The 26,258-nt window shown below is 30.5% G+C and overlaps 3 protein-coding genes and 1 non-coding gene across 6 annotated transcripts; 1 reads left to right on the top strand and 3 right to left on the bottom strand.

Moving 5' to 3' along the window:
* Positions 1-4,400: 4,400 nt before the first annotated feature.
* On the bottom strand, positions 4,401-4,472 carry Trnaa-cgc (transfer RNA alanine (anticodon CGC)). Its single transcript has one exon. It is a non-coding gene; the product is annotated as a tRNA-Ala (tRNA).
* A 5,536-nt stretch (positions 4,473-10,008) lies between these two features.
* Positions 10,009-19,996, bottom strand: LOC130677830 (exportin-7). 3 transcript variants are annotated; one of them, XM_057484700.1, is made up of 15 exons: positions 19,845-19,996; positions 18,824-18,956; positions 18,495-18,735; positions 17,476-17,642; positions 17,133-17,357; positions 15,899-17,061; positions 15,243-15,387; positions 15,029-15,176; positions 14,786-14,945; positions 14,304-14,706; positions 14,016-14,178; positions 12,730-12,807; positions 10,704-10,897; positions 10,388-10,515; positions 10,009-10,303 (listed from the first exon to the last, which is right to left on the bottom strand). In XM_057484700.1, the coding sequence occupies exons 2-15, from the start codon at positions 18,836-18,838 to the stop codon at positions 10,204-10,206; spliced, it is 3,330 nt and encodes a 1,109-aa protein (XP_057340683.1). In that variant the 5' UTR covers positions 18,839-18,956; positions 19,845-19,996; the 3' UTR covers positions 10,009-10,203. The 3 variants fall into 3 exon arrangements, with proteins under 3 accessions (XP_057340683.1, XP_057340684.1, XP_057340685.1); XM_057484701.1 differs by having other exon boundaries at positions 12,730-12,825; positions 14,040-14,178; XM_057484702.1 differs by lacking the exons at positions 18,824-18,956; positions 19,845-19,996 and having other exon boundaries at positions 14,040-14,178; positions 18,495-18,753.
* LOC130677838 (NADH dehydrogenase [ubiquinone] 1 beta subcomplex subunit 9) lies at positions 19,930-22,374 on the top strand. The gene is made up of 3 exons (XM_057484713.1): positions 19,930-20,086; positions 20,271-20,441; positions 21,953-22,374. The coding sequence occupies exons 2-3, from the start codon at positions 20,329-20,331 to the stop codon at positions 22,278-22,280; spliced, it is 441 nt and encodes a 146-aa protein (XP_057340696.1). The 5' UTR covers positions 19,930-20,086; positions 20,271-20,328; the 3' UTR covers positions 22,281-22,374.
* Positions 22,300-26,245, bottom strand: LOC130677834 (lipase 3-like). Its single transcript, XM_057484709.1, has 7 exons — positions 25,948-26,245; positions 25,643-25,835; positions 24,446-24,560; positions 23,863-24,106; positions 23,626-23,781; positions 22,786-22,870; positions 22,300-22,714 (listed from the first exon to the last, which is right to left on the bottom strand). Exons 1-7 carry the CDS (start codon positions 26,080-26,082, stop codon positions 22,422-22,424), a joined length of 1,221 nt encoding a protein of 406 aa, XP_057340692.1. The 5' UTR covers positions 26,083-26,245; the 3' UTR covers positions 22,300-22,421.
* Positions 26,246-26,258: the final 13 nt, after the last annotated feature.

The raw sequence follows: 26,258 nt of genomic DNA, 5'->3' as shown, positions 1-26,258 counted from the left end.
CGTGTATCGCTCGTAATTCAATTGGTAGTAAAATATATGTAAAAAAAAAATACGGTTTCTAAAAATTGTGAAACGCCGATGTCAACAAGTGGAGATCGAGGTAACACGTTTACAGTTCAATAGGTCATGATATTTCCTGCGATTGTTTAAGCTCAGAATTTTTTATTATTTTTGTAAATTAACTACCAGTGAGTATATTTATTTATATTTCAATGTATATTTATATATTTAATTATTTACGTATTTATTTATTATTAATTACTGTTTTAAATAATAACAGTAATAAATTACATATTTATATTGTTCCAAAAATATCTTTTAACATATAAAAGTATTTCTATATCCGATGATTTGTTATCTCAATGACTTCCTGACCTTGTGTTTACGATAGTAATATATATTAAGAAAAAGGGAGCGAAAGAGAAAAATTTTTTACTTAGACATAGAAAAAAATTATTTATTTTATTTCATTAATTATATGATCCCTACCAGAGAATTAAAACTGTTCGAACTTTTTTTTCAACACCAATTACAAAAAAAAAAAAAAAAAAAAAAAAAAAATGCGCATGTAGAAAATTAAAAAATCTATGGGTGCATTTTTTTTTAATATTTTTTTTTCAATTTATTGTTTAAAAAAAAATCTTAAAATTATTAGACCTCGGCTGATTTCAGTGTCAAATTAATTATTTACGTCCTTGATACGCGGATGTTTATAGATAAGTATTTTTTTTTTGTATTAACGATTTTTTTTTTTTTTTTTTTTTTTTTTCGAAAATTTAAGCTTTAGACGAATAAGAGTATAAAGAATTGGAGTTACTGTCTGCTTTGCAGCTGGGGAGGGAAGTTTGTATTAGTGGGAATTAGTGTTAATTGGAGTTTTGTTTCTTCTTTTATATTACTCTCTCTTTTTATCATCTCTCCCTACGTTAAATATCTTACAGACGACACTTGTATATTTAAATTGCCGTTTTATAATCCTCTTGTTCTATTATTATTATTATTATTATTATATTTTTTTTATTTATTATCCATATTTTTATTATTAATTTTATTATCATTAAATAAAATTAAATTATTTCCATATATGACTGAGTCATAAAAGCTCCCTATTGAAAAATAATAATAAAGTATAATTTAAATTAATATAATTTTTTTTTTCTCTCCAATGTAGATGAGTACGTAGAGAATAAAACTAAAAGAAGAAGAAGATGATGATGATGATGATGATGAATAAGAAGAAGAAGATGAAGAAGGTCAGACTGGGCAACGATGACAGTACAGCGACAACAGAGGAGCTCATTCACTCACATATCCCACATGCTGACATTTGTCGCAGTGTACGTGCACACTTTGAACTGCGTACTAAAAAATAAGTGCAGCTGAAAAATAAAATAAATTGTTGCTAATCCATAGACATAAGTATTAAGTATTTAAAAAAAAAGTATTGAATGTATGTAGAATGAATTTATGTATTACAATATATTAAATTGAATTGACTCTTTATTTTCAGAGGAACACTGGACAGTATAAAGAAATATGAGGGCACTTGTTGAAATGAATGAGGAGTAGGCGGCTTCAATGACTGACCGAGGTCGGTTCAATGAGGGCTTGCACTGTCCATCTCGTTTATTCTTCCGGCTTCAAATGTTCATATTATATAGAATATATTTTACTAAATAAAATGTTATATTTTTCTCTTGGGTTTCTGGGGCTCCATAAATTTTTAGGATCTAGTATTTTATTTATTAATGTAAATATTATTGTTAAAATAGGTCTTTATAATCCTGTCCTGTTCCTAAGTACTAGTGCCGCAGGAGTGACTAGGCTGGGCTAGAAATTTCCGTGTCTCCTGCTGCTCAAGTGCTTATCAATGGGTCGGGACTTACATCTTTAAATCTCCGAATCTAAATATACATTTTTGAATAAATAAATAATAAGATAAAAAAAATATATGAATATATATATGCGTAAATAAAGTAACTGGGCTGGTAGTAACATAAATGTCGGAGGTTTTTTAACATCTGTGGATTTATGGATTGTATGTAAAGACTAAGTATTGTGATGATAAATAAAGTACTTTTGTTTATTTTATTAATTGTTACTTACAGAAAATTTTTTTTATTTTACTCGATTAATTTAAATCTTTTCAGGTAATTTTTGGTAATAAATAAAATGTTTTTTCTTAATTACTGTCAAATATTAACGAGCAATTAATTAAATTAATGGGCTAGATTTTTTGGAGTTTAAAAAATTTTTGTCTGCTGGATAGAATTTTTGAATTTTATTTATGTGAAGATAAAATTAACAAAGTTTGGGATTTAAAAAGACGTAGAATAAAAATCTTAAAAACTTTAGTTGTAAAATATTTAGTCAGAATGAGTGTGGAACGAAATTGTTTATAATTTATTGATAACACTATCGATTAATTTGTATTACACAGCTCAGGTGTGAAGAATGAAATAAAATTTAATTTTGACTGAAAAATTTTTTCATTTAATCAAATCGTATTTTCTTTATATTTACACATATACCCAAGTACACTGTAAAAAATTCCCAATAAATTTTACTACGAGTGCATAGTCACACCGGACTGATTCAAAATTTACAAGTGTCCCATAGTAAACGTATGCGCAGACTACACGATTGTGGCCTATGCGCATACGTTTACTATGGGACGCTTGTAAATTTGGTACCAGTTTTCTTATAGTCCGGTGTTACTATGCACCCATAGTAAAATTTGTTGGGAATTTTTCACAGTGTAGCATAGAGACAACTTTAAGATGTTATAAAATTGTCAATAAAAAGGAGGACAAGAAAAATTTTATTTTGTCTCAACTCGAGTACACTGAAAAAAATAATCGCTAGCTGCTAGCGATTTTTTTCTTTAGCAGCTAGCGATTTTTAATCGTTAGCTGCAAGCGATTATTTCGCTAGCTGCTAGCGATTTTTCTTTAGCGGGTAGCGATTAAAAATCGCTTGCTGCAAGCGATTATTTCGCTAGCTGCTAGCGATTGTTTCTTTCGCAGCTAGCGAAAAAATCGCTTCCAGCAAGCGATTTTTAATCGCTACCCGCTAAAGGAAAAATCGCTAGCAGCTAGCGATTATTTTTTTCAGTGTAGTACGATTAGCTTTTAAAAAAAAATGGTGAAAAAAAGATGACTTCCGAACTTCAAAACGTGACACGACGAGCTTTTTTTAAACTTTTGAAAATTCAAGAGAAATCAATGAATATCCTAATATTATTTATGTATGCTAAAAAAAACTTCAGAAATAGTTCAAAATCAGCTTTTGCTGAACGTATTTTGCACTGAAAAAAATGATGAAACCTAGAAGTTTTAATGCAGAGTCAAAAAAAGTTTACAAAAGAGTAAAAAGGTTCATTTATAATATTAACTCAATTGGTTTTTTTTTTGCATTCCAAGTAGCACAATTGTCTTTTTGACATCCATAAGATATCAATTTTGAAGCAGTTTTTTGACCTATCAGACACTAAAATATTGACAACAATCAGAAATTAATGTCATCGAAAAAATGTCTGGTTAAAAGACTTGACACAAGTGACGACAAAAAGTAAATTATAAATAACTGTCAAAAAAGTCATCATTTAAAGCATTTTTTAATTGAAATTAATTTTTTAAGACGGAAAAAAGAACAAATTTCCTGCACTGTAAAAAATTTTTGGTGTGAAAATGGTCCCCGAGAATTATACACGGTCTGCTCGGTGTGAATTGACAGTGTGAAATATCCGGTGTATTTGTAACACGGTATGAGGGTTTTTTTTCACACCATTCGGTGTTATTACCTTAAATATAGTCCGATAATCTGTAGTTAAAAATTATCAAATAATATATAGGTTGCAGCACTAGTACATATGTAATAATGATATCATTATTATTATTGATGTAGATAATTTTAAAATAAAAATAAAATACCCAGTGTCGAAGCATTAGAGTTATCATAAATAATTTATACATTTACACCGTGGTGTGAATGTTCTAATTCACAGGGTCGAAAATTTAACACTGCGTCGTGTAACTTTCACACCAGCAGCGTTGAAAATTTGAACACCAAATCATTCCCACCACCGCGGGCTCAAAATTTTCTAGTGCTTATATGGGGTAGAAGTAGCGTTTGTGGCCACTGCTTAATTTTTTGATATTTAATACTTTATTTTAATTAACAAGACGAGTATTTTAATTTTAGATTTTCGGCACTTGACATACGAATTCTTTACAGGGTTCATAATAGAATTTATTATAAAGTTTCGATATTTGTGAAATTATTTTCAGTCAAATAAATTAGTAGAAAAAAAAATTATCATTTAAAATTAATAGAAATTATTTATAAAAGTGGCTAAAAATATTTGCATGTTTTACAATAAAAAAAAAAAAAAATTAATTTGGAGGAGCAGGGATTTGAACCCTGGACTTCTCGCATGCGAAGCGAGCACTCTACCACTGAGTTACACCCCCAAGATATGAATTCGAGTTCAATAGAGTTGTATAAATGACAAATAACAGTTTAAGTCATTTAATACTAATTTATTTGTTTAAAAAAAAAAACTATATAATTATAATATCGTACAATCATGTCCAATATACCCCATATTCCTATCCAGTTTATTTGCACTCAAAAAAACTGCCTGTAAATTTATTAAAAATCCCTGTAAGTAAAATTATTACCTTCATTTTTAGTATCACACTAATTAGTTGAGTATGCACTTTACTTACTTAGAAAATTTATAGCAAAATTAAAAAATCAAATTTAATGAGTGAATAATATCGGCTTTTAGACTTTTACTGCATTTTATTGCCAATGAATTAATGTATAAAAATTGTCTCCATAATTACGACGCATTATTTATCATTATTTTTATTTAATTAATTAACATTACTATTTATTTAATTCAATTTTACGCCAATCGGCATTGTACATAAAAAATAGAAACATATTAATTTAAATTTAAAGAAAAACATATTGCACCATTTCGCTTGTATTAGTATTATTACACCGACCCAGATAGAATCAGATAGTACATATTATCTTTTTCACCGCCGTCGAAAACGAGGAATGGGTTCCACCAAAGAAGTTGATGTCAGTAAAGTATTGGTTTACCAATTTAGCGATCCTGTTTTTAGGTCCATGATAAACATAATTTTTACCCGACCTATCGGCCGATAGTACCCGAGTCGAAATTTAAATCGTAGATTGAACGTACAAGACGTTGAAAACGTAAACTCAACCTTTGAAGACGTAAATAGTCGTAAAACATATTTTAGACGTAGTTGACGTACGAAAACGTAAATAAGACTTGCCTAATCGTAAATTGTAGATACAACCTTTCAAGACTAGCAATAAAACAATTAAACTATATCGGAAACATTTTTGTCTACAAGCTTCTAGGTAGTCTGTAAGACCCAAAAAAGCTCGAGAAACTGGGCATCAGTAGAGTTATCTCCTGCAAGACTCAAAATATTTTTCTACAGCTGCTAAGAATTTTCATTTCTTGACTTCTAGCTGCTAGACATGTCTTCTGGTAATGAAATGTTTCGTTTTATTGCAAGTTTTGAAGGGTTGTATCTACGATTTACGATTACGCAAGTCTTATTTACGTTTTCGTACGTCAACTACGTCTAAAATACGTTTTACGACTATTTACGTCTTCAAAAGTTGAATTTACGTTTTCAACGTCTTGTACGTTCAATCTATGATTTAAATTTTGACTCGGGTAGCCTTCTAGTTCTCAGGTCAGACCTTGAGAAAATAAAGCCCAAGTCAGCCAGAATTTCAGGTGCATTTACCAGCCCGTTAATTATTTTAAAAAAGAAAGACATATCAGCCATTTATCTACGACTCTTTAAGCTACTGATCTTAAATTGGTGGTATATGCCGCTGATGCTATTTGTGTTCTCTAACCGCATAAAGTAATGTAAACCTTTAAAAAATTTACGTTGAACCTTTTCAATACTGTTAATGTGTCGCTCAGTATACGGAGACCAGACAATAGACCCATACTCCTGTATAAGTTTGACAAACGCTGAGAAGAGAAGTGTTAATGTGCTGACATTCTTGAACTCTTTACTTGCTCTACAGATGAACCCTAGACTTCGATAAGCACGAAGCGTAATGCTATTAATGTGTTCCGAGAAAGTTAGTTTGTCATCAATTATCACACCAAGATCCTTGATAGCTTTAACCACCTGGATAGCTTGTCCATCAAGAAAATAAATTGCAGGTAGTTGGTTATGTGACCGTGAGACACAGCGCATTTCTTTAAGCTTAATGACAGTTTATTCTTCTTGCACCAAATCTCAAGTTCATCAATGTCTTGCTGGATGACACACTAGTCTCGTTTACTGCCAACCTCTCTATATATCTTCATGTCGTCTGCATATAATTGATAATCCGACTTTAGATTATCACTGATATCATTTATAAAGATACTAAAAAGAACAGGTCCCAGGTGCGATCCTTGCGGAACCTCGGATATGACATAAAATTCGTTTGATAGGAAACCATTGACTCGCACACGCAATTGCCTATTGGAAAGGTATGAACGTAACCACCCTGCGCTTTAGATCTAAAGCCATAACGACTCATCTTTTCTAACAGTATACCATGGTCCACTATGTCAAAGGCCTTGCTGAAGTCGGTGTACAAAGCATGTACCTCCTTCCTTCTGCCCAGTGAATTCAGAATGCAATTGACATACCCATTTAAGTTGGTAGTAGTAGATCTTCCACCAAAGAAACCATGGTGTCTAGGAATTATAATATTCTTGAAGGCAAGGGTTAGTTGTGGTAGGACTATTTTTTCTAATAGTTTAGCTAGCAAAGATTGGATGCAAATTGGCCTGTAGTTGGTCTCGTTGGATTTATCGCCGGTTTTATGAATAGGGCTGATATAGGATAGTTTCCAAGCTGTGGGAAAATATCCTGTTGCCAATGACGTGTCAAAGAGATGTGTGATGGGTTCGGATTGTTAGATAATTACTGCGACTTTTCTTTTTTTTTAAATTCCTATGCACTGCTTTCTTTTGCTTGGTTAAAGATATAAGTTCATTGGAAAACCAGCAGGGATAATCTCTGGTCTTTTTCTTGTGTAGTGGGACAAACTCAGCACTTCCGTTATTGACAGTATCATAGAACCATTTAACCTTATCATCAATATTATCTATCTTGTAAAGGTCAATCCAATTAATTCTTCGAAAGAAATGATTCAAGGCAATGTTATCGGCCCTTCTAAATGCTTAGGAGGGAGTATCATTGTGTTTAAGGTTGGAGCAGTATTTAAGCTGTATAGATATCGCTGGGTGATATTTATCCTCGTCAACGATTGAAGGCGTTTTGTCAACAATTATATCAAGATCACTAAAACATAAGTCTAGAATCCGACCACTTTCATTGCGGACAGCGTTATGTTCGAGACAACCAGCAAGAAGAAATTTTTCGTTTACCAAGGAGACACAATCCATCTGCGGCAGGCTACTACTGAGATTGAAGTCACCCAAGACCAGTATTTTATTATTTGGATATTTGTTTTTGATATTATATATAGTAGATAAGTGACTAGAATAGGCGTCAGCACGTGACTGCGGTGGTACATCTATACAACCTATAATAATATCATTACCAAACCCCTTGACCTTGATAAAAACTTGTTGCAGACCAACATCAATTAAATCCACTGATTCGGCCGTTATATTGCGTTTAACAGCAATAAATACACCTCCTCCACGCTCATGGATACTAGTACTATCTCTATCTTTCCTGAAAATGATATAATTGTCGACTATCTCACCATCTAGAATTGATGAATGTAGCTACGATTCTGTTATACATAATACATCACAGTGACAAGATGCTGATGAGACTAGGAAATTTTTCAACCTAGTTCTGAGCCCTCTGGTGTTCTGATAGTATACCAGAAGATCCCGTTTGAACCCTGTGCTTTTCCTTGGGGTGACGAAAGGTATGAACGATCCTAGGTATGCCATTGATATACTTAACAGTTTTGTTGACATCACCATTCTTGTTTAGTGTATCTAGCTCGGCACGTAGACTCTTTAGATGTTTTTGCTGTGCTTGGGTTAAGTCATTCCCACAGCTTTAGTTTTGAGCAAGCTCCTTGCATCAGTAACTGACGATGTACTCATTTACAACGGACGAATTTTACCATTGACCTGACGACCAATTCTACGTAAATTAATGTTTGATAGGATATCAGCTGATCCTGGTGTAATACATTAGCTATCAGCTCACGGTCATCACGTAATCGGTCAGTACCAGTCTGTTTAGTCGACTCTGGTACGTTGAACGCAATCACATTTTTCTCCCGTTTTTTTCTCTCAGTCGTTTCCGCAATAATATCTTCAACTTTTGTACCATCGCTGTTAGGTAGACCGAACTCAAAATTCAATAACTTAGCTTCAACCTCACCATCTATCTTATCTAGCTGGACGCAGTGCTTTGATACTTGAGCATTTTGCTGGGCGACTATTATTATATATTTTTAAGTAAAAAAGAAAAAAAAATGAATTTTAAATCAGCAAGCAAATCACCGCGTAATTTAAATATTTTTGAAAGACAATCAGCGACAATTAAAATTTGTTTGTTATTTTATAAATATAAAATTGTTTTTTTTTTTTTTTTTTTTTTAAATTATTAATTAATTTTTTTTTATTACGGTAAAAAGTGAGCGCTATTATCTTCATATCTATTGACATGATTTATGTGAGTTTTATGGTGGCTGCAAGTTTATATTGTTTTCTTTATTTATTATTTTTATTGATGATATATATATATATAAGGGTCTGTTATGTCCCGAATTACATTTTTTTACTTGGCCACGATATAAATCATTAATTTGTGATCAAAAAATAATCAAAAAGTATCCTGCCTAAGTAATGATATTTTCCCATTTCAGAACAATGAGAAAAATTTTATTACTCGCTTACAAATAAGTGTACAACTATAATTAATATATATTTTATAGGAAATTTACCGCTCTTCAAAAAAGGGCTCTTATGTTTTCTTGATAAACCTAATCGTTGAAGAAATATTTGCGCTCGAAATATAAAGAATTTTTTGTATCATTACAGCAAAATTTTAAGTTGTTTTGTGAAAGTTTTCTTCCAACCTAAACCTTCAATATCTCTTAAACGGTTAAGTTTATCAAAAAATCATAAGAGACCTTTTCTGTACAGCGGTAAATTTCCTTAAAAAATATGTATTAGTTTTAGCTGTACACTTATTTATAAGCGAGTAGTAAAATTTTTCTCATTATGCTGAAATGGGAATTATTACTTAGGCAGGATCAAACGTCATTGGAATAGACTTTTTCATTACTTTTGATCACAAATAATCGATTTATATCGTGGCCAAGTAAAAAAAATTTAATTTGGGAAATAACGGACACCCTAATATATATCAATCAATAATGTTTTATTGAAACAGGTTACAGTCCTAAATACCCTGTTTTTAATAACCATCACAATAAAAACTAGTCGAAAATAACCTGATACAAAAATGACTATTTACAAAAATAACTTCATACAAAAATATCCAGACGCAATAATATCCAAGTACAAAAATAACCAGATACAATAATAATCTGGTAATAAGAACTTATCGCCATCATTTCTTATCAATTTTTTTCATTCATTTATTCATATCAGATTTATTTCATATCGATTGGATATTAATGTATGCAGATATTGTTAACTAGATATTTTAATATATAGTTTTTATTTTTATGGTTATTTTTGTATTCAGTAATATTTTTATCAGGTTATTTTTGTCATTAGATATTTTAGTTTTATGGTATTTCAACATGGTTATTTTTATATGGGAAAATTTTTTTGTGATATTTTGAGCGGACACCATTGAAACATGCATCCACTACTACAAACAGCATTAAGGCCGCAGTCCACATTCGCTTCACTTCTTGTGGCTAAATTAGAAAAAAAAAATGCGATTGTTAATTATATTTAATAAATTTCACTTGTTAATTATTATTTTTTTTTTTATTCAAAAACTTTTTTTTTTCTTTAATCATTTCTTTCTTTCTTAATCACTCGTACATTCACATACACACATACGTGCATTTGATTCATTTATCGGCAGGCAATGTCATATTATTTAAATCAAGGTACAATGAATTCATAGTTTCTTTTTCTTTTCCTTTTTTTTTTGTTTAATAACACTACGAAGTCATCATATCGTTGGTTGAATTGGCAGACATATTCGGACCTTTAAGGGAATCATTGATATCTCTCCTGAACATGGATAAATTTTGAGTAAACCTATATTAACATAAATATATAAACTTCATTAATATTTATACTTATAGTAATTACTAAAAAATGATTTAATTAAAATCTAATTACCTATCTCTATTTTTTGTTAACAAATTTGGTTCAATACCATCCATTAAGTTTTCAAACCACTGCGCCATTGCCGCTTGTTTATCTACTGGCTGACTTCTTATTATATTTTCACGCAATTGGCCGAAATACTGCAATTAATAACGAAATTGTTGTAATTATAAATTAATTACCGGCAGGAGAAAATTTCCGGACTAAATTTTTTTAAATTGAACTGGCGGCAAAAACCAGTCAAAATAATTTTTTAAAAATATTTGAACATGTGGAGTCGAAGAGTTTTCTATTGATAAAATTGATATTTGATGATAACTATAAATACCTCTTCGTTAAGTAATATCAGACCTAGAAGTGGTCTTGACATACTCCATTGGTTTCTACAATCCTCAAACATTATCACATTTAAAACAGTGCTCAGTATTTGTTGTAATATTTCAGGATGTTGTTTGAGTACTTGTAAAAATAATTCGCCGCCGGCTGTTACTGCAGCATTTTTTTTACCTGGATAGACTCCAGCTGGAATAAATAAGAACATGAAATATTAAAACTCTTTATGTATTTGTTTTATTAAATTAAATAGTATATCGTGTGACAAGGGATGAAACAGAAAAATTTCAGACCAGGGTGAAGGCTGACATCACCCGCAGTCTGAAATCGTCTTTCATCCTGAGTTACACACAATATTTTTCATGATTACCTGCATTGGAACTTAAAGTTTCAGTGTCAGCAGCCAGTTAGAAACAAGTTAATTTAAGACCAATGGTGGGATCAACTATTAGCGTAAGCGTAAATTGTCATTTGTAATTTATAATTAAGCAGAAACTATAAATAATATTTATTATTCACAATAATTTTTATAAAACTTAATCACAGTCAGAACTGTCACTTACGTAAATAAAACTACTATTAAACATATGACAAGTATCAGAGATTGAATTGCGAATGTCTTCAGTCAGCGGGCTGAGAGATTATTTGTTTCTTGCCAAGGGACGAAACACTAGTATATTACACACCTAGGAAGGAAAGTAGGACATTCCAACCCACGTGTATAATTGCCCGGTGGCAAACATTTGGGACGTCCGACCTTCCTGCGTGGTGTGTAAACTATTTTCCACCAGATCTGTACTTGAAAGTTTAAATTTTTGCCTCTGTTTGTAGGAAGATTGGCGCATGCGCTAATTTTTATCATTTGTCCTCTCATAAAAGAAAAGACCAACTTCAAGGTGGCTACAAAGCAATGATTTCAAAATTCCCTGATATTTCCCGGTTTTCTAGTAAAGTTTTTCACATTTTTCCCTGATTTAGAAATTTTATTCATATCATTTAGATATTTAAAGTTTTTATTATATTTTCATTTTTAATAATTAAATTTGATAATTAAATCATACGAGAAACCATAAAAAAATGGCAATAAAATAAATGAATATTGCCTACTTTTGATTATTCGATGTTGAAAATGTATAAGTTAAAATATTTAATAAGAAATTTTATGATTTAAATAAATTCAAAATACACTGGTTACAAAAATTAAGGGATATTAAAAAAATTTCAAATTTGTTAGTAATTTTCAACAGTTTGTAACTCGAAGGAAAATGATCGTACAATAAAAACAAAAAGTCAAACTGTAGCTTCAAGTGTCTAGTTTTCTGATCTGGGTCTTTAAATTTTTTCATTATGCACGGTTCCGGAGCAATCAAAAATCAATCATAATTATTGAAAAAAATTTATTGAAGCTTGAAAACCGTTTTTAAGACGAGCAAAAATTTGGTAAATTTCTTTTTCGATAGTTTTCTTAGGATTACTCCGGAACCGTGCATAATAAAAAAATTGAAAGACCAGATCAGAAAACTAGACATTTGAAGCTACAATTTGCCTTTTTTGTTTTTGTCGTATGACCATTTTCCTTCGAGTTACAACCTGTTAAAAATCACTTTAAAATTTGAAATTTTTTTCATATCCCTTAATTTTTATAACTAATGTATAATTTAAAATTTTTTAAATTTTCAACTGTTACAATTTAATTCCCGGATACTTTTAGAAATTCCCTGACATTTCCATGATATTTCCCGGTTGCATTAAATTCCCTTATAATTCCCGATAATCCTGGTTTTCCCGGTTCATGGCCACCCTGGATTTTCTTCCCTCTAAACAGGGCAGGAATTTAAACTTTCGGTGCAGGTGTGGTGAAGAAATGTTTCTGCCGCCGACTGGTCATTCGCAATTCACGCATACGCTAATATTAATTCGCGGCATTGGACTGAAATCAGTTTCTTTTGACTGGCTGTAGACACTGAAATTTTCGATGCTGGTATCATGAAAATGATATAAAAATAAAATTGTCTTGTTACCTTTTTGTGAAAGCTGTTTAAATAAATATGTAACAATATGATCCAGCGTCGCACAACAGCCTGTACAGACCATGGTGTCTGAAAGCAAATGAACCGCTATTTTTTTTGCATGCAAAGTTATTAATTAAAAAAAAACATACATATAATAATCTTGTGGGTTGTAGTAGCGTTAAATGGGACTAAATGATAATGTTACGATCGATGGTATCATTATTATAAGATTAATAATATTAATAACAGTAATAATAATAACAATAATAAAAATAATAATCATACTAATAAAAGATTCATGCGTTTAATTAATAAATTAGTGTCGATGACCAACTTACGCTAATGTGGTAATTCAACCATGTTAATAATTAAATAATGTTCCAGCTGTGCGGCTGATTGCGAGTGCTAGACCCGTAATTTACGACAATTGAAGACAATATTTGAAGTATAGGATATAATCCGGAAACTTGTGGGCAAAAATATGAGAATGATGACAAGCTTTTGTGAACCGGATTATTAAAAAAATAAATTTAAAAAAATGTATAATTCTGATTTTTATTTACGGGTGAACTAGTAATTCTTATCTACTCCAATCCTCTTGGTCTCTAAATTTATCTGATAGCGCAATACAAACTCACTCTAACAAGGTGCATAGTACTATTATAAAACATTAACCCTTCGTCCGTCGCGCTATGGGCGCAGCGCCGCAATTTTTATTAAAAGATTATTTAAAAAAAAAAAAAAAAAAAATTCCTAGTCTTTTGAAATTTTATGAGTTCTTCTGCTATACTTTTAGTATAGACTGAATGACGCGAGTAAACTCGGGCGTTTAATTTCTTCGGATTTTCTGCGCATTGTTGTCAATTACCATCAGCAACTCATTTAATTCATCTCTTTTTTATTTTAGTAAAAAAATTTCAATCATCTAGTCGTATAAGCATGTGTGGTTTTAATTTTAAAAAATCACAGTTTTGATACTTGGCAGGATCAAAATATTAAACACACGGCGGCGGAACAAAGGGTGGCAAGAACGCGCGACTGACGGAGGGTTCAATATTATTTTTATATTTATAGCTATCAATAGAGCAATTATAAACATTCCAAGCACTAACTTAGCAAAGCCTATGGCGTGTTATCGATTTAATACCACCATGATAACTCTTATCAACTGTGTACTTAAAAAAAGTTTATGTATCACGAGCTGTAGGGGTTGAGGCATCGTAGATGAAATATATATCGACTTATAGTTGGCAGAGGATATAGAATATTCATAAGATAGAATCAGCCGCACAGACCTGTATAGGAGTCTTTAAGCGCACCTATTGCCGTTAGGCCTTCGCTGATACTCGAGAGGATGTACAGAAAAACTCGGGGCTCAAGGGTTGACAGAAAAGCCATGTGGTCTTGGGCCAAACACTCCAGTAACACGTAGTACGTTGCTGATAATTTTGGATAGTCCTATTAATAAAATACAAGTAAATAAATTTGTTGTTGTCGTAGTCAGTTAATTAATTAATTGATTGATTAATTAATTGATGTAATTACTCTTATTGTTTTGTTTTTCTGTATTATTGTTTACTTACTAATAGGTCACTTTGAGGTATACTGAGCAGTAATTTGACAAATGTATTTAGTGCGTTGTCTAATGCTTCGTCTCCGTACAGCCGAAAGACACCAAAATTAACGTAACTCCCACATAGCGCAGCTTTCAACATACTGAAGCAAATACTTATTCCCTTAAGTTTAAGCGGGTAAATTTGATCCTTGGGTACTTCGACATTTAATATATGGTTGCCGTAACTACATATTACTTTACTAGCTTCCCGGAATAATAGTATCCCATTAGGCGACGATACGTCAAATTGAAGCCGCTGGCTACGATTTTGTACCAATTCGGCAAATAATTTTAATACGGGTGTCGTAACTTGCGGCTCGTGATGCCACAATTCAATGGCGTGCAATAAAATCGGTGTGTAGTTTGGATATCTAATAAAATGTTAAGGAATAAAAATTGTATAAAAAAAAAGAAAGTAATAATTTATAATATAAAAAATAAAAAGGATACATCCAGTCAAACAACATCATGTAAGATGGCTTTGTATTAAACGCATACGCAAGACCACGTAGGTCACGTGCTATTCCTATCAAAGCCTTTTTAGCTTCCTCTGCTGCAAATACTGGGGTATCAGCTGCGCCCATTAACTGACCCAGGCTCTCGAGAGCGGCTATAAAAAAATAAGTTATAAATTTACTTTGATCATCATCACTTATCGCTGGGCATTAAATTTAAAATTGTGTTGTACTGTACCTGTGAGGGGTAACATGAATGTGTGAAATCTCTCCTCATCCTCACCCAAATCTACCATCAATAATCTGCCCAATGATGTGTAGAACATTGACCTGCAACGCATTTCCGTTACTGCTACATTGTTACCCAGGAATGGAAAATGTTCACTCTGCAATAATAATCATAGATATTATATAGATATTATTGTTAATTAATAATAATAATGAATACGTACAGTGTGATTATTTAACATGAATTGTACTTCTTCAAGTTTTACAAGTTTACGGACACAACTGTACCCTACAGATAAATCAGTTAGTAATTGAAGTGTCCTTGAAATAATTTGTTCTCTACGTCCCCAGTATTTTAAATTTGTAATACTAAAAAAAAAGATAATTAATAAAATAAAAATAAATGTTTTTTTTTATTTAAGGGCATTCTCAGACAGTGACCCTCACTTTTTAAAAACTTTCAATGACTCAACTGTCAGCGTATCAAAATTTAATCAATTAATTAAAAAAAAATTAAAAACTTTATTGAAAAAAGACAATTTCGCTGTGATATAAATTAAAAAAAAAAATTACTTACAGTTGACATCAATTTCAGTAAAATCTTCACGTCAATTTCATAATTAGAATTTTCAAGTTTTGTAGGCTAAAATTTATGCAAAAAAATTTTTTTAACTCCCTAATTGATGACAACTGTTAGTAATTTTTTTTTTTAATTTTATATCTCGGCGAAATTGTCATTTTTTCAACTAAGGTTATAATTTTTTTTCAACTCATTAATAAAATTTTGATACACTTATGACAGCTGTCACTGAAATTTTTTAACAAGTGGAAGGCACTGACTGAAAATATCCTTAAATTAAATAACAAAATAATTGCATACATTTTACGAATGAAAACACTGAGTACCATGGCCTCATCACTCAGACCCAATACTTCAGACAGTCTGCGATAGACTTTAGAATTTTTCTGTATCTGATCGCCGACATAAATTTTTCGAAACTGCTCAAAAAAACTGAGCATAGCAAGCTCGAGTTTTTCACATCCGCCCTGAGACAAACCGGAATCCGTGAGATTCATCAGCTGCAATACCCTGCAGACAAGCTCGCCGTCCATGGCGTCGTGTTCTTCATTGCTGTTGAAGGACACACGGCCACCAATCGCACTGCCAATAATGTACACTAGCCACGTTAATTGGCCTTCCTGGATTGTTATTTCAATTTGATGAGTCGGATTGTTGTTTCCCGTTTGTGCTAAAAGTTCTTGATACGCCCGAGCCGCTTGATCGAACAACTGGACCAGTAACGTACAAGTTTTTTGGTACTCGCATCTACCAATCACAGACAATTGTTCGAGTTGTTGCTGTACCATACCAAGATCATCGAGAGGATCTTCTAAGCCTTCGCGTACTACGACAGCTACTGATTCAAGGCGTGATGTTATGTACGCATTTGATACTTCTGGTGTGTACGTTTCCAGCAGATGGGGCTCGGTCGCTTTTACATATGGCACCGAGGCGACCATACGTTGCCATAGACTCAGTAAATAGTGTACGCTGTTTGGAGCAAATTGCCACATTTGCAAACTCTGAACTGTGAATTTAGCAATTAATTGAATTGCCTCAGGATAATTTTCAACCATTACCAATTCACCAAGCTGATAATTGCTTTTAAGTCGGGCCAATAAACGACAAAACTCGTGGTAATTACCAGGATCACTTAAACCCTGAGGATTTTGCAGTATGTGTTTGACACCATTGACTAAATGAGTTAAAAATTTAGCTCTCTCGGTATTTGAAAATAAGCTGCGTCTTACTGAAGCTAATTGAACTAGACACGACAATGCTAATGATGACAGTGAATTGGGTAGACTGTGATACAAGTCAAAATAAAGTTTTAATGTCGTAAAATCGAGGAATGCTGGTCTCCAACTTGTTGGGATTTGTACTGTACACAAATCATCAGAACTTTCATCCGTTGACGTACCAATAAAATCAAATGTTAAACAATTACGAGCAAGACGTAACAACTGCGTCATCAGTCCATGCTAAATATAAAAATAATTTATATTATTATTATTATAAATATTATTTAATAATTAAGATTAAATAAAATTACCTGTGACTCATCATTAAAATTTAAATTTTTACAATTTTCTCTCGCTGTACCGAGCAGGGAACATGATAATCGAAATATTTCAAATAATTGGATGTCACGAAAACTACCGGCTATTTTTCTGTGCTTCGTTAGTGATCTGTTGGCATCTGCGTCGGAAATTTGGTTCATCTCACTGGTCAATTGAGACAGTAATTGTACTCCTATCATACAATGCTCGACAGATCCCTATAAAAAAATTTAATTTATTGTTTAGAAATAAAATACTAATTATAGAGATTAATGCATAATTTATTGGCATTTATTGGCAAAACACTTGGCTTAAATATAAGAATAGTTAACGTACCTGAAGAAATTTTGAAATATCTCCAACAACATTTCTAAATACATATTCATCTTTATCAGAATCGAACCATCCCAATTTTGATATTCTTGCAAATAATGACACTAGCGCTTGTATCACAAAATTCGGTAATTTTGGCCTCGTTGCCAAATAATTTAATACATAATTCCCTAAATTACATTGACAAATTATATATTTTAATTGATATTTATAAAATTTTTATTTATTTATGACACTGGAAGTGAGTGTGAATGTAGCAGACATGAGACAGTTTATAAATTTTTAAAAATGCGCGTACTGATTTTGGGATTATCTAAATACGCATTTTTAAATTTTTGTTTTTTACCCAAGTAACACAGAGACAATTTTGAGATGTCATTATTTTGACAGTTGTTTGTAATTTACTTTTTGTCGTCACTTGTGTCAAGTCTTTTAACCAGACATTTTTTAGGTGACAAAAATTTCTGATTGTCAACATTTTGGTGTCTGATAGGTCAAAAAACTGCTATCTTACAGATGTCATAAATCCAAGTGTTACTTGGGTTATATTTATTTGAAAATTAAAAAAATTTCTAATTGACAGCTACATTCACATTTATACCGGAAGTAGCAGACATAAAGAAAATTTATTTCTAAATAAAAATGTAAACAACTGTAAAATTGCACATAAAAATCTTACTGTGCATATGATAAAAATTATATTTTATTCACAAGTAACTTGCTAATAAAATAAAAAAAATTCTTATATCTGTTACTTTCAGTATCATCTTTATTTTATTATTATAATTACAATAGGGCAGAGGTACCATTTGCGGTCACTGCTATATTTTTGGTCATTTAATACTTTATTTAAATTAATGAAAAAGTATATAATAAAATTTTCATTTTAATTGTGGGATAAAAGTATTTTTAAAAATAAATTTTGTTATTGCAACTTTACAAATTCTATTATTTAAATTTTTTTCAGTGTCCAAAACGGTACGTCTACCCTATATATATTTTTATTTAAAAAATCTACTCACTGATATCAAGTCTTTGCTGCAAACTCAAACCCTGTGCAGATCTTGATACCAATTTACTTAAGGTCGTAGCAGCCAATAATTGAGCATAAGCAGAATCCGCTCTTTCCAATAATAATTGACATTTAGTGAGTGTGTCCGGTTCATTTTGAAAATTAACAAGTGCTTTTTCAGCTTCAACACGATGTGCTGAATCTTGAGACTCGTACAATTGTTTGCACAGCAACTCAAGCTGCTGTACTGCCTGCATTTTATTATACATTTAATATATTTATTATTGCAATCAATTAATTAATTAACTAAATAAAAAAAAAAACTTGATAATTTATTACCGCAATTTCACTCATCAGTGCAATTATTTAAATTAAGTACCAGTAAAAAAAAAAAAAAACACAATGATGTAGAAAATGAAGTAAATATTTATTGTACAGTAACTCAAAGTAAGTCTGGTAACTCAAAGTAAGTCTGTAATTTAAAAAAATTATAAAGTATTTTCTAATGTTAAAATACTAATGATAAGATCAAATATAAATGATAAAATTGTTTACGTTCATTTATTTTTTATATTTATTTATAAATCCGTCATTCGAATGATAGGTTATAATATTTTTTTCAAGGGCGGCAACTTTAATGTCATAAATAACAACAATAATTATAATAAATAGTAAATAATAAAAGTAAACTGATTAACAATAATTATTTTCAAAAATAAAACAACACAGAAATCACTCGATTAATTTATTTATAATTACTGAGCCCAAAAAATAAACTTAAATATTTTATTTGTTGTGACAACACCAGTACATAGAAATATTTAACGCGTAATTATTTGTTTCCAAATTATAAATATATATATACATATATTTATAATAATATAGTAAACAATGTCATTCATTTAAATTTAATTATTATAATAATAATAAATAATAATAGTAATTATTAGTAAATTAATTTTTTAAAATTTTAATAAAAATCGGAGGCGAATTTTAAAAACGCGTTTTTTTTTAATTACAAATTTGTTATTTTTTTTAAATAGTTTGTGGTAAAGATTTACATATATATAATATTTGTGATAATAATAATAAAACCATAACGTAAACAATCTATGTTTTGATTGTCATTAAGATAAAAACATAAAGTCGCTGTAGTGATTACGGATCCGGCAGATGAATCCAAAGGTTACGCCGCTTATTTATTAATAAATAATTGATAATATTATTTATTATTATTATATATATATTATTATATATTACAGTATCAAATACTTTATTAATTATTTATAAATATATATTGATATTTATTTTGTTTTATTAAATTATTTAATTTATCATTTTATTTTTATTCCAAACTCACCTGCTCTTCCACCATTTTTGCAGCTTAGCAGCATTTCTATACTGAAGGCATGAAAGCATACAATATCTACATTACATGCATATACCTATATATAGGTATATATATGTAGATTTATGTGTGTATGTACTTTAGATTTTCGAAACGGTCCATGTTCCGTTTCAATGCGTAAAAATTTAAGAACCGCAGCTTCAGGGAGAGAATTTTTAAATTTAAATTATTTGGCTAAAAGAAAATAATTTAGGGTAAGTGATTTATAACTGAAATTTAAATTAAAATATAAAGATTGAGAGGTATAATAATGTAGGAGGTAATTTAAAAATGAAAACTGTTGGCTAACCTCAATGCTGATGATTTTTAAATATTTTTTAGTTGGTTGTATTGATCTTGATTGTGTTTGTGTGTTAATTTACATAATATATGTTGTAGGTTACAGCTGATTGATATCAATATCGGAAGGATTCAACAAAGAGGTAATTAGTTAATAATGGCACACTTAGTACCAACGGGTATTAGAACTCATGCTCAAAAAGTATGCAGTCTTTACAAACGTGCGCTTCGTAATTATGAATCTTGGATTTTTTTGCAAACTGATTACAGGTATGTTGGTTTTTTTATTTCATTTATCTGTAAGGTAAAATCTCGAATTATTGCAATGGTGAAATTAGCTGACGTCTAATAATTTTTTAATTTTTTCTAAAATGGTAAATTATAAAAGAAAGTATTTCAAAAATTTCGACTACAGTTTTTTTAATTTTCTCCATTTGCTTATTTGTAGATCTTTTTTTTTTGTAATTGATTTTGAAAAAAAAATCTGAAAATTGTTAATTGTCTACTGACTTCAAGATCATAAATTATTTACTTTAATTAGGGCCATTCTCAAACAGTGCCCTCACTTTTTAAAAATTTTCAATGACAACTCGGCTGCCCAATTTCAAAACACAGTAAAGGACAAATTTTTCAAAATCGATTTTTTAGTATTTTTAGTTTCAGTGGAGTTTTGTGAACATGGATCAGTTAATATTTCAAAAATTTTGTTTTTGTCAGTTACTGTGTTTTAAAATTGGGCAGCCAATCTGTCACAAGTGTGTCAAAATTTTATCAATTAATTTTAAAAAAATTAAAGCATTGGTACTGTCACTTATTATTCGAAGACAAAATATCCGAATACATTTTATCCGATAGACAAAATATCCCCGGACTAAATACTCGATAGATAAAATATCCCCGACAAAATATCTTATAATATAAATACTTTTCATATAAATAGTACGGTACCTTTTTATCAGAAATGTTTAATATATTTGCACATAAAATTTGAGTGCTTGAAATCGTACTATGCCCTTTTTTCACAGATATTGGGTGGGTATTATTTTGAAAATAGGTCAACACATATGCTTGGAATGGTACGGTACCCGTTTATCGAAAACCATTAATTATTTTTTCACTTAAAATATATTTTTCTGAATAAAATTTATCGACAGGACTGAATATTTAGTCCGGGGATATTTTGTCTATCGGATAATTTGTATTCGGATATTTTATCGTGGATATTTTATCCGCGAACTACAAGTCGTGCTACCAAAGCATTAGTTGAAGGAAGACAATTTGGCTGAGATATGGATTTAAAAAAAAATTACTTACAGTTGGTATTAATTGGGAGTTAAACAAAATTTGGAAAATAAATTCCAGTGAAATCTTCATGTCAATTTTATAATTCAAATTTTTCAAATTTTGTGGGCTAAAATTTATGTACTAAATTTCGTTCAACTCCTAATTGATGACAACTTTAAGTAAATTTTAAAAAATTCTATTTCTCGGTGAAATTGCAACTACGCTATCTTTTTTTCAATAAACGCTTTCATTTTTTTTAACTGATTGATAAAATTTTGATTTTTATGACAATTGAAAGTCAATGAAAATTTTTAAAAAGTTGAGGACACTGTCTAAGAATGTCCTTAAACTTTTTAATGTCCCAAATTCTCGTAAATAAATTAATTGTTACAACTTGAGTAAAAATTGATACCCTATAAATAATTGGGGTTTTGTCTTACAATTAAATTTGAAGTCTTGACACATCTTTAATTGGTAATTAATAAAATATTTTTTAGATATGAAGCAGTACTTTTACGTGCGGAATTTGATAAAAATAAAGATATAAAAGATTTGCGTTTAGCCAAACAATTATTAATTGAGGGAGAGCAAAAGTTAGAAAAAATAATGCATCCATCACCCCTGTACTTTGCTGATTCTCCAAACGGAGTTGCCTATGAACGTCATGTGGAACCACCAGACTGGGTGCTTGATTACTGGCATCCAACTGAAAAAGCCATGTATCCAAAGTACTTTGCACTGAGAGAAAAACGTAAGCTCGAATATATGAAACTTTTCGATAAACAATTCCCCGATGCTCAGAAAAAGTTCGATACTGATCATTAAAATATACATATTGTAGAGATATCTTTTAAAATTAAATTTATTATTACTGTAGCTTGATTTAATTAAAAATACAGCTAATGTACATTACAAGTTATCGAGTTATTTACAGATTTTATTTCCTACTAATTAATATATACATTTTTAGTTATACTTTGACACAGCGTCCATCAGTTTAGGGTAGAGTAATTTTTTGACATCTTTAGCTTTCACAAAATCCAAATGACTAAATTTTGGATAGTCAACTTTTACAATAGTTACATTATGCATCACACGTCTTGCCAATTCTTTATTGTCGGTTAAAGTACTCAGTGGATCATTTTCACCGTAAATAATTACCATCGGCGCTACTATATTGCTCACGTTATAAGCAGGCGGCTTTACTTGTCCATAGAAATAGATATTATTTTCTTCATAATCAAATTGACGAAAATCACCTGAATTAATTTCATTAATTAATTTTTACAATTTAACAAAATTATTTAAGATTTAATTTCATTATTTTTACCACTTATTACACATTGACAGTAGTGATATACAGTTTTTGTTGATGTTCCAGCGGGATAATAATAAGATAAATATATCATTTCATCCTAAAATATAAATTATTATTATTGATATTAATATTTTGAATGTAATTCAAGGCACATTCAATTTCTAGCAAATAAAATAAATTTATTGGTAATATTTTGCTGGTTCCATGTACTAGCATTAAAACTCTAAATCGGAGTGAATGCGATTTTAAATAAAATCCAGATCACTTCGAAATCACTCTGCTGGAAAAAAAACTCCCTATTTACTCCGGAGTGATTTTTTAAAAAATTCCGGAACTCTGAGTGACGGAGTGAATTTTGGTTGAATTAAAATCCGTAGTCACTCCGAATTTATTCCCAATTTTTTACAGCGTAGAGCCAAAAGGGCGTAAAAATTTTTTTTATTACAAATCCTTTTGGAGACTTATTTTGAAGCTCGAAATTTTAAAAAAATTTGGAAAATCAGAAGGGTGCATAGTTTATGTCATGCCTTTTTGGATTTCAAAATTGTTTTTTTTTACCCTACGGCCAAAAGAGGCTGCACAGAACGAAGTTGCAACTTTTTGAAAAATAGTATACGCACCTTGGCCAGTAAAAAAAGAAAGCCTCAGACCACTTGTCTGTCAGCCTCGGCCAACATTTACGTGATCTGAGACTTTTCTTATTTTACTGGCCTAGGTGTGTAATATACTATTTTATAATTTTTAGCTCCAAAATAAGTCTACCAAACAATTGGCAATGAAAAAAAAACTTACGCCTTTTTGGAATCAGTAACGTGATACAATAAATAAATAATTTATTAAAATTAAAATTACATTATCAATCTGTTCATAATCATAACCACTTGCAAGTTCCACCGCAGCTACACAAAGATCCATAATATTATTTTTTTGACACAAATCCTTGAATAAGTCTCCAAACACCGCACTCTGTGGCATAAATTCAGACAACCCCGTGGGGTCAATCAGTTTCTGTTGAAAAAATTAATTTTATTTAGTATTTTTATAATTTTATTGATTATGTGATTGGATGTTTGTAATAAGTTTAGATACTCCAAAGTGATAAAGTGAACTCAGGGAAAATTGTCTTGTAGGAATTTTCGCTTTCCAGTATGCGGATGGTGATAAAGCGATTATCACTTTTAATTTTTCATTGTACTCGGGTTTTTCAGATAGTAAAATAAAAACAGCAGTTCCTCCCATTGAATGACCGATGTACGTTAACGATGTTTGGTTAATTGTTCCAAGCACATAATCAATTGTTTCTGCATAATCTATTACACCATATTCATGAAAACTGTAAATTTAAATAATTGTTACTCAATAGTTTTTATTATTAATTATGGCACGCTGAGTGCAGTAATGCCCATTAAAATATCATCGTCTATATTTTTATATAATTAAGATCAATGTTCGCGCTAATAAAATATTAAATCGTTCAAATGACTGTAACTTTTTAATTATCGAGTCTACAATATTTTTCAATGAAACAAAAGTTGTAGGAAATTAAATTTCTTACAACTTTGGTCTGATTGAAAAACATCGTAGGGTTAATACTTTAAAAGATGTGCAATGAAGCACAAATGTACTCAGCGTGGAAAAGTCTGTAAAAAGAATTAAGTTTTTAAAGAATTACGTGAAATTCCAAAATAAAGGATTATCAGGTGATAAAGTTTGATGAGCACGACCATAGGTATTGCCTCTTACATTCCCTATCCAAACATCATAGCCCGCGTCAGCTAAAAAATAAGCTGTAATTCATTGGATTAGTTTTTTTTATAAATTACGATAGTAGTAACATTTTAATTGATCGTTGAAAAATGTGACTTAATGACAAACTTTTTTTAAATGATTTCAAAACTTCTGAAAATACCCAAGTAGCACAGAGACAACTAAAGATGTCTTCAAAAAGGACAATACAAATTTGTTTTTGCTTCGAAGCCAAGTTTTCTTAAATAAATAAGACCTACAAATATCAGTCTAGGGGTCATAGAAATTTTTTTTTTTTTTTCCCTTCTTAAGGGGTAACGCTAACCGATTTTCAATTTAATTCACAGACAAACACTGGAAACCTAAAATAGCGAGTCTTCAGCGTTTTTTAAAACTTTAACAAAAAGCTAGAAATTTCATATTTTCAAAAATTCTAATTCATCTCTGAGGAAAATTGTTTTCAAATTCTCATTTACTCTACGAGTACAACAAAGACAGTCCCGTTTATTTTTCTGAGTGTGAGAAAGAGGTCCGGTAGCGTATCCCCTTAAGAAAGTCATTTCAATTTAAAAAATCCTTTAGATGACTTATATTTTACCATTACTTGTAATTTACCTTTTGTCGTCACTTGTGTCAAGTTTTTTAACCAGATGTTTATTCAGTGACATAAATTTCTGATCGTTTTGTCAAAATTTTGGTGCCTGATCAAAAAACTGCTATCTTATGGATGTCAAAAAGCCAAGTGCTACTTGGGATACAAAGAAAAAACCAATTGACTTTATATTATAAATGAATGTTTTTAGACTCTGGTAAATTTTTCTTGACTCTGTATTAAAACTTCTAGGTTTCATAATTTTTTTCAATGCAAAATACGTCCAGCAAAAGCTGATTTTGAACTATTGCTAAAGGCTTCTTTAGCACACATGAATAATATTAGAGTATTAATTGCTTTTTCTTTTAAATTTTCAAAAGTTTAAAAAAAAGTTCGTCGTGTCACGTTTTGAAGTTTGTAACAGTCAACTCTTTTTAAACACAACTTTTTGCCATATAAAATTAACGTCACACCTCACGTACTCGGCTGCAGTCAGTACGATCATTAACTTTTCCAAATAAAATAACTTACCAAGCGATCTCTTCATCGTCGCCCAAATATCCGCAGAAGCCATCAATCCATGTTCGATTAAAATCGCCGGTTTATTATCAACTCCAACCGACTCTTTACCATTAGGAATTCTGAATATTTGTAAAATATATCCATCACTTGTCGTCACATTATGCTGCTCCGCTTTATATCCAAACTGTCTCGCAATTCCAATCTTAAATTAAAATCATTATTTTATTAATTTATCTCACGTCACTCATAAACTGCATAAATTAATATATTACACGCATTAATTATTAAGTAAAAACAATTTCAATTACACTTACAAAGTCTAGTATAAACCTGGTACCATTAGCTTCTTGGGGAGTCTGTACTTTAATAAGTTTTTCATGCGGCAATAATTTTAAACTCGACGCTAATTTAATTGATTGTGTTATTAACAATAGAGTTATTATTTTCATAGTGTATAGAATAATAATAATAAGAGTATGTAGAATAGATAAATAGTATTAATGCACTTAAAAGTAACCCATGAAATGATTTCACTTGGTAAGAAGATAGTTGGAGATGTGAAATGGATAGTGTGATTTAGGTTGTGCAATAGACAGTAAGTCTGTTCCTTCTATGCGTTTTATGA

The sequence above is a fragment of the Microplitis mediator genome, chromosome 11 (assembly GCF_029852145.1).
Source record: "Microplitis mediator isolate UGA2020A chromosome 11, iyMicMedi2.1, whole genome shotgun sequence".
NCBI classification, from domain to species: Eukaryota; Metazoa; Arthropoda; class Insecta; order Hymenoptera; family Braconidae; genus Microplitis; species Microplitis mediator.
This window is presented reverse-complemented; position numbering and strand designations above follow the sequence as displayed.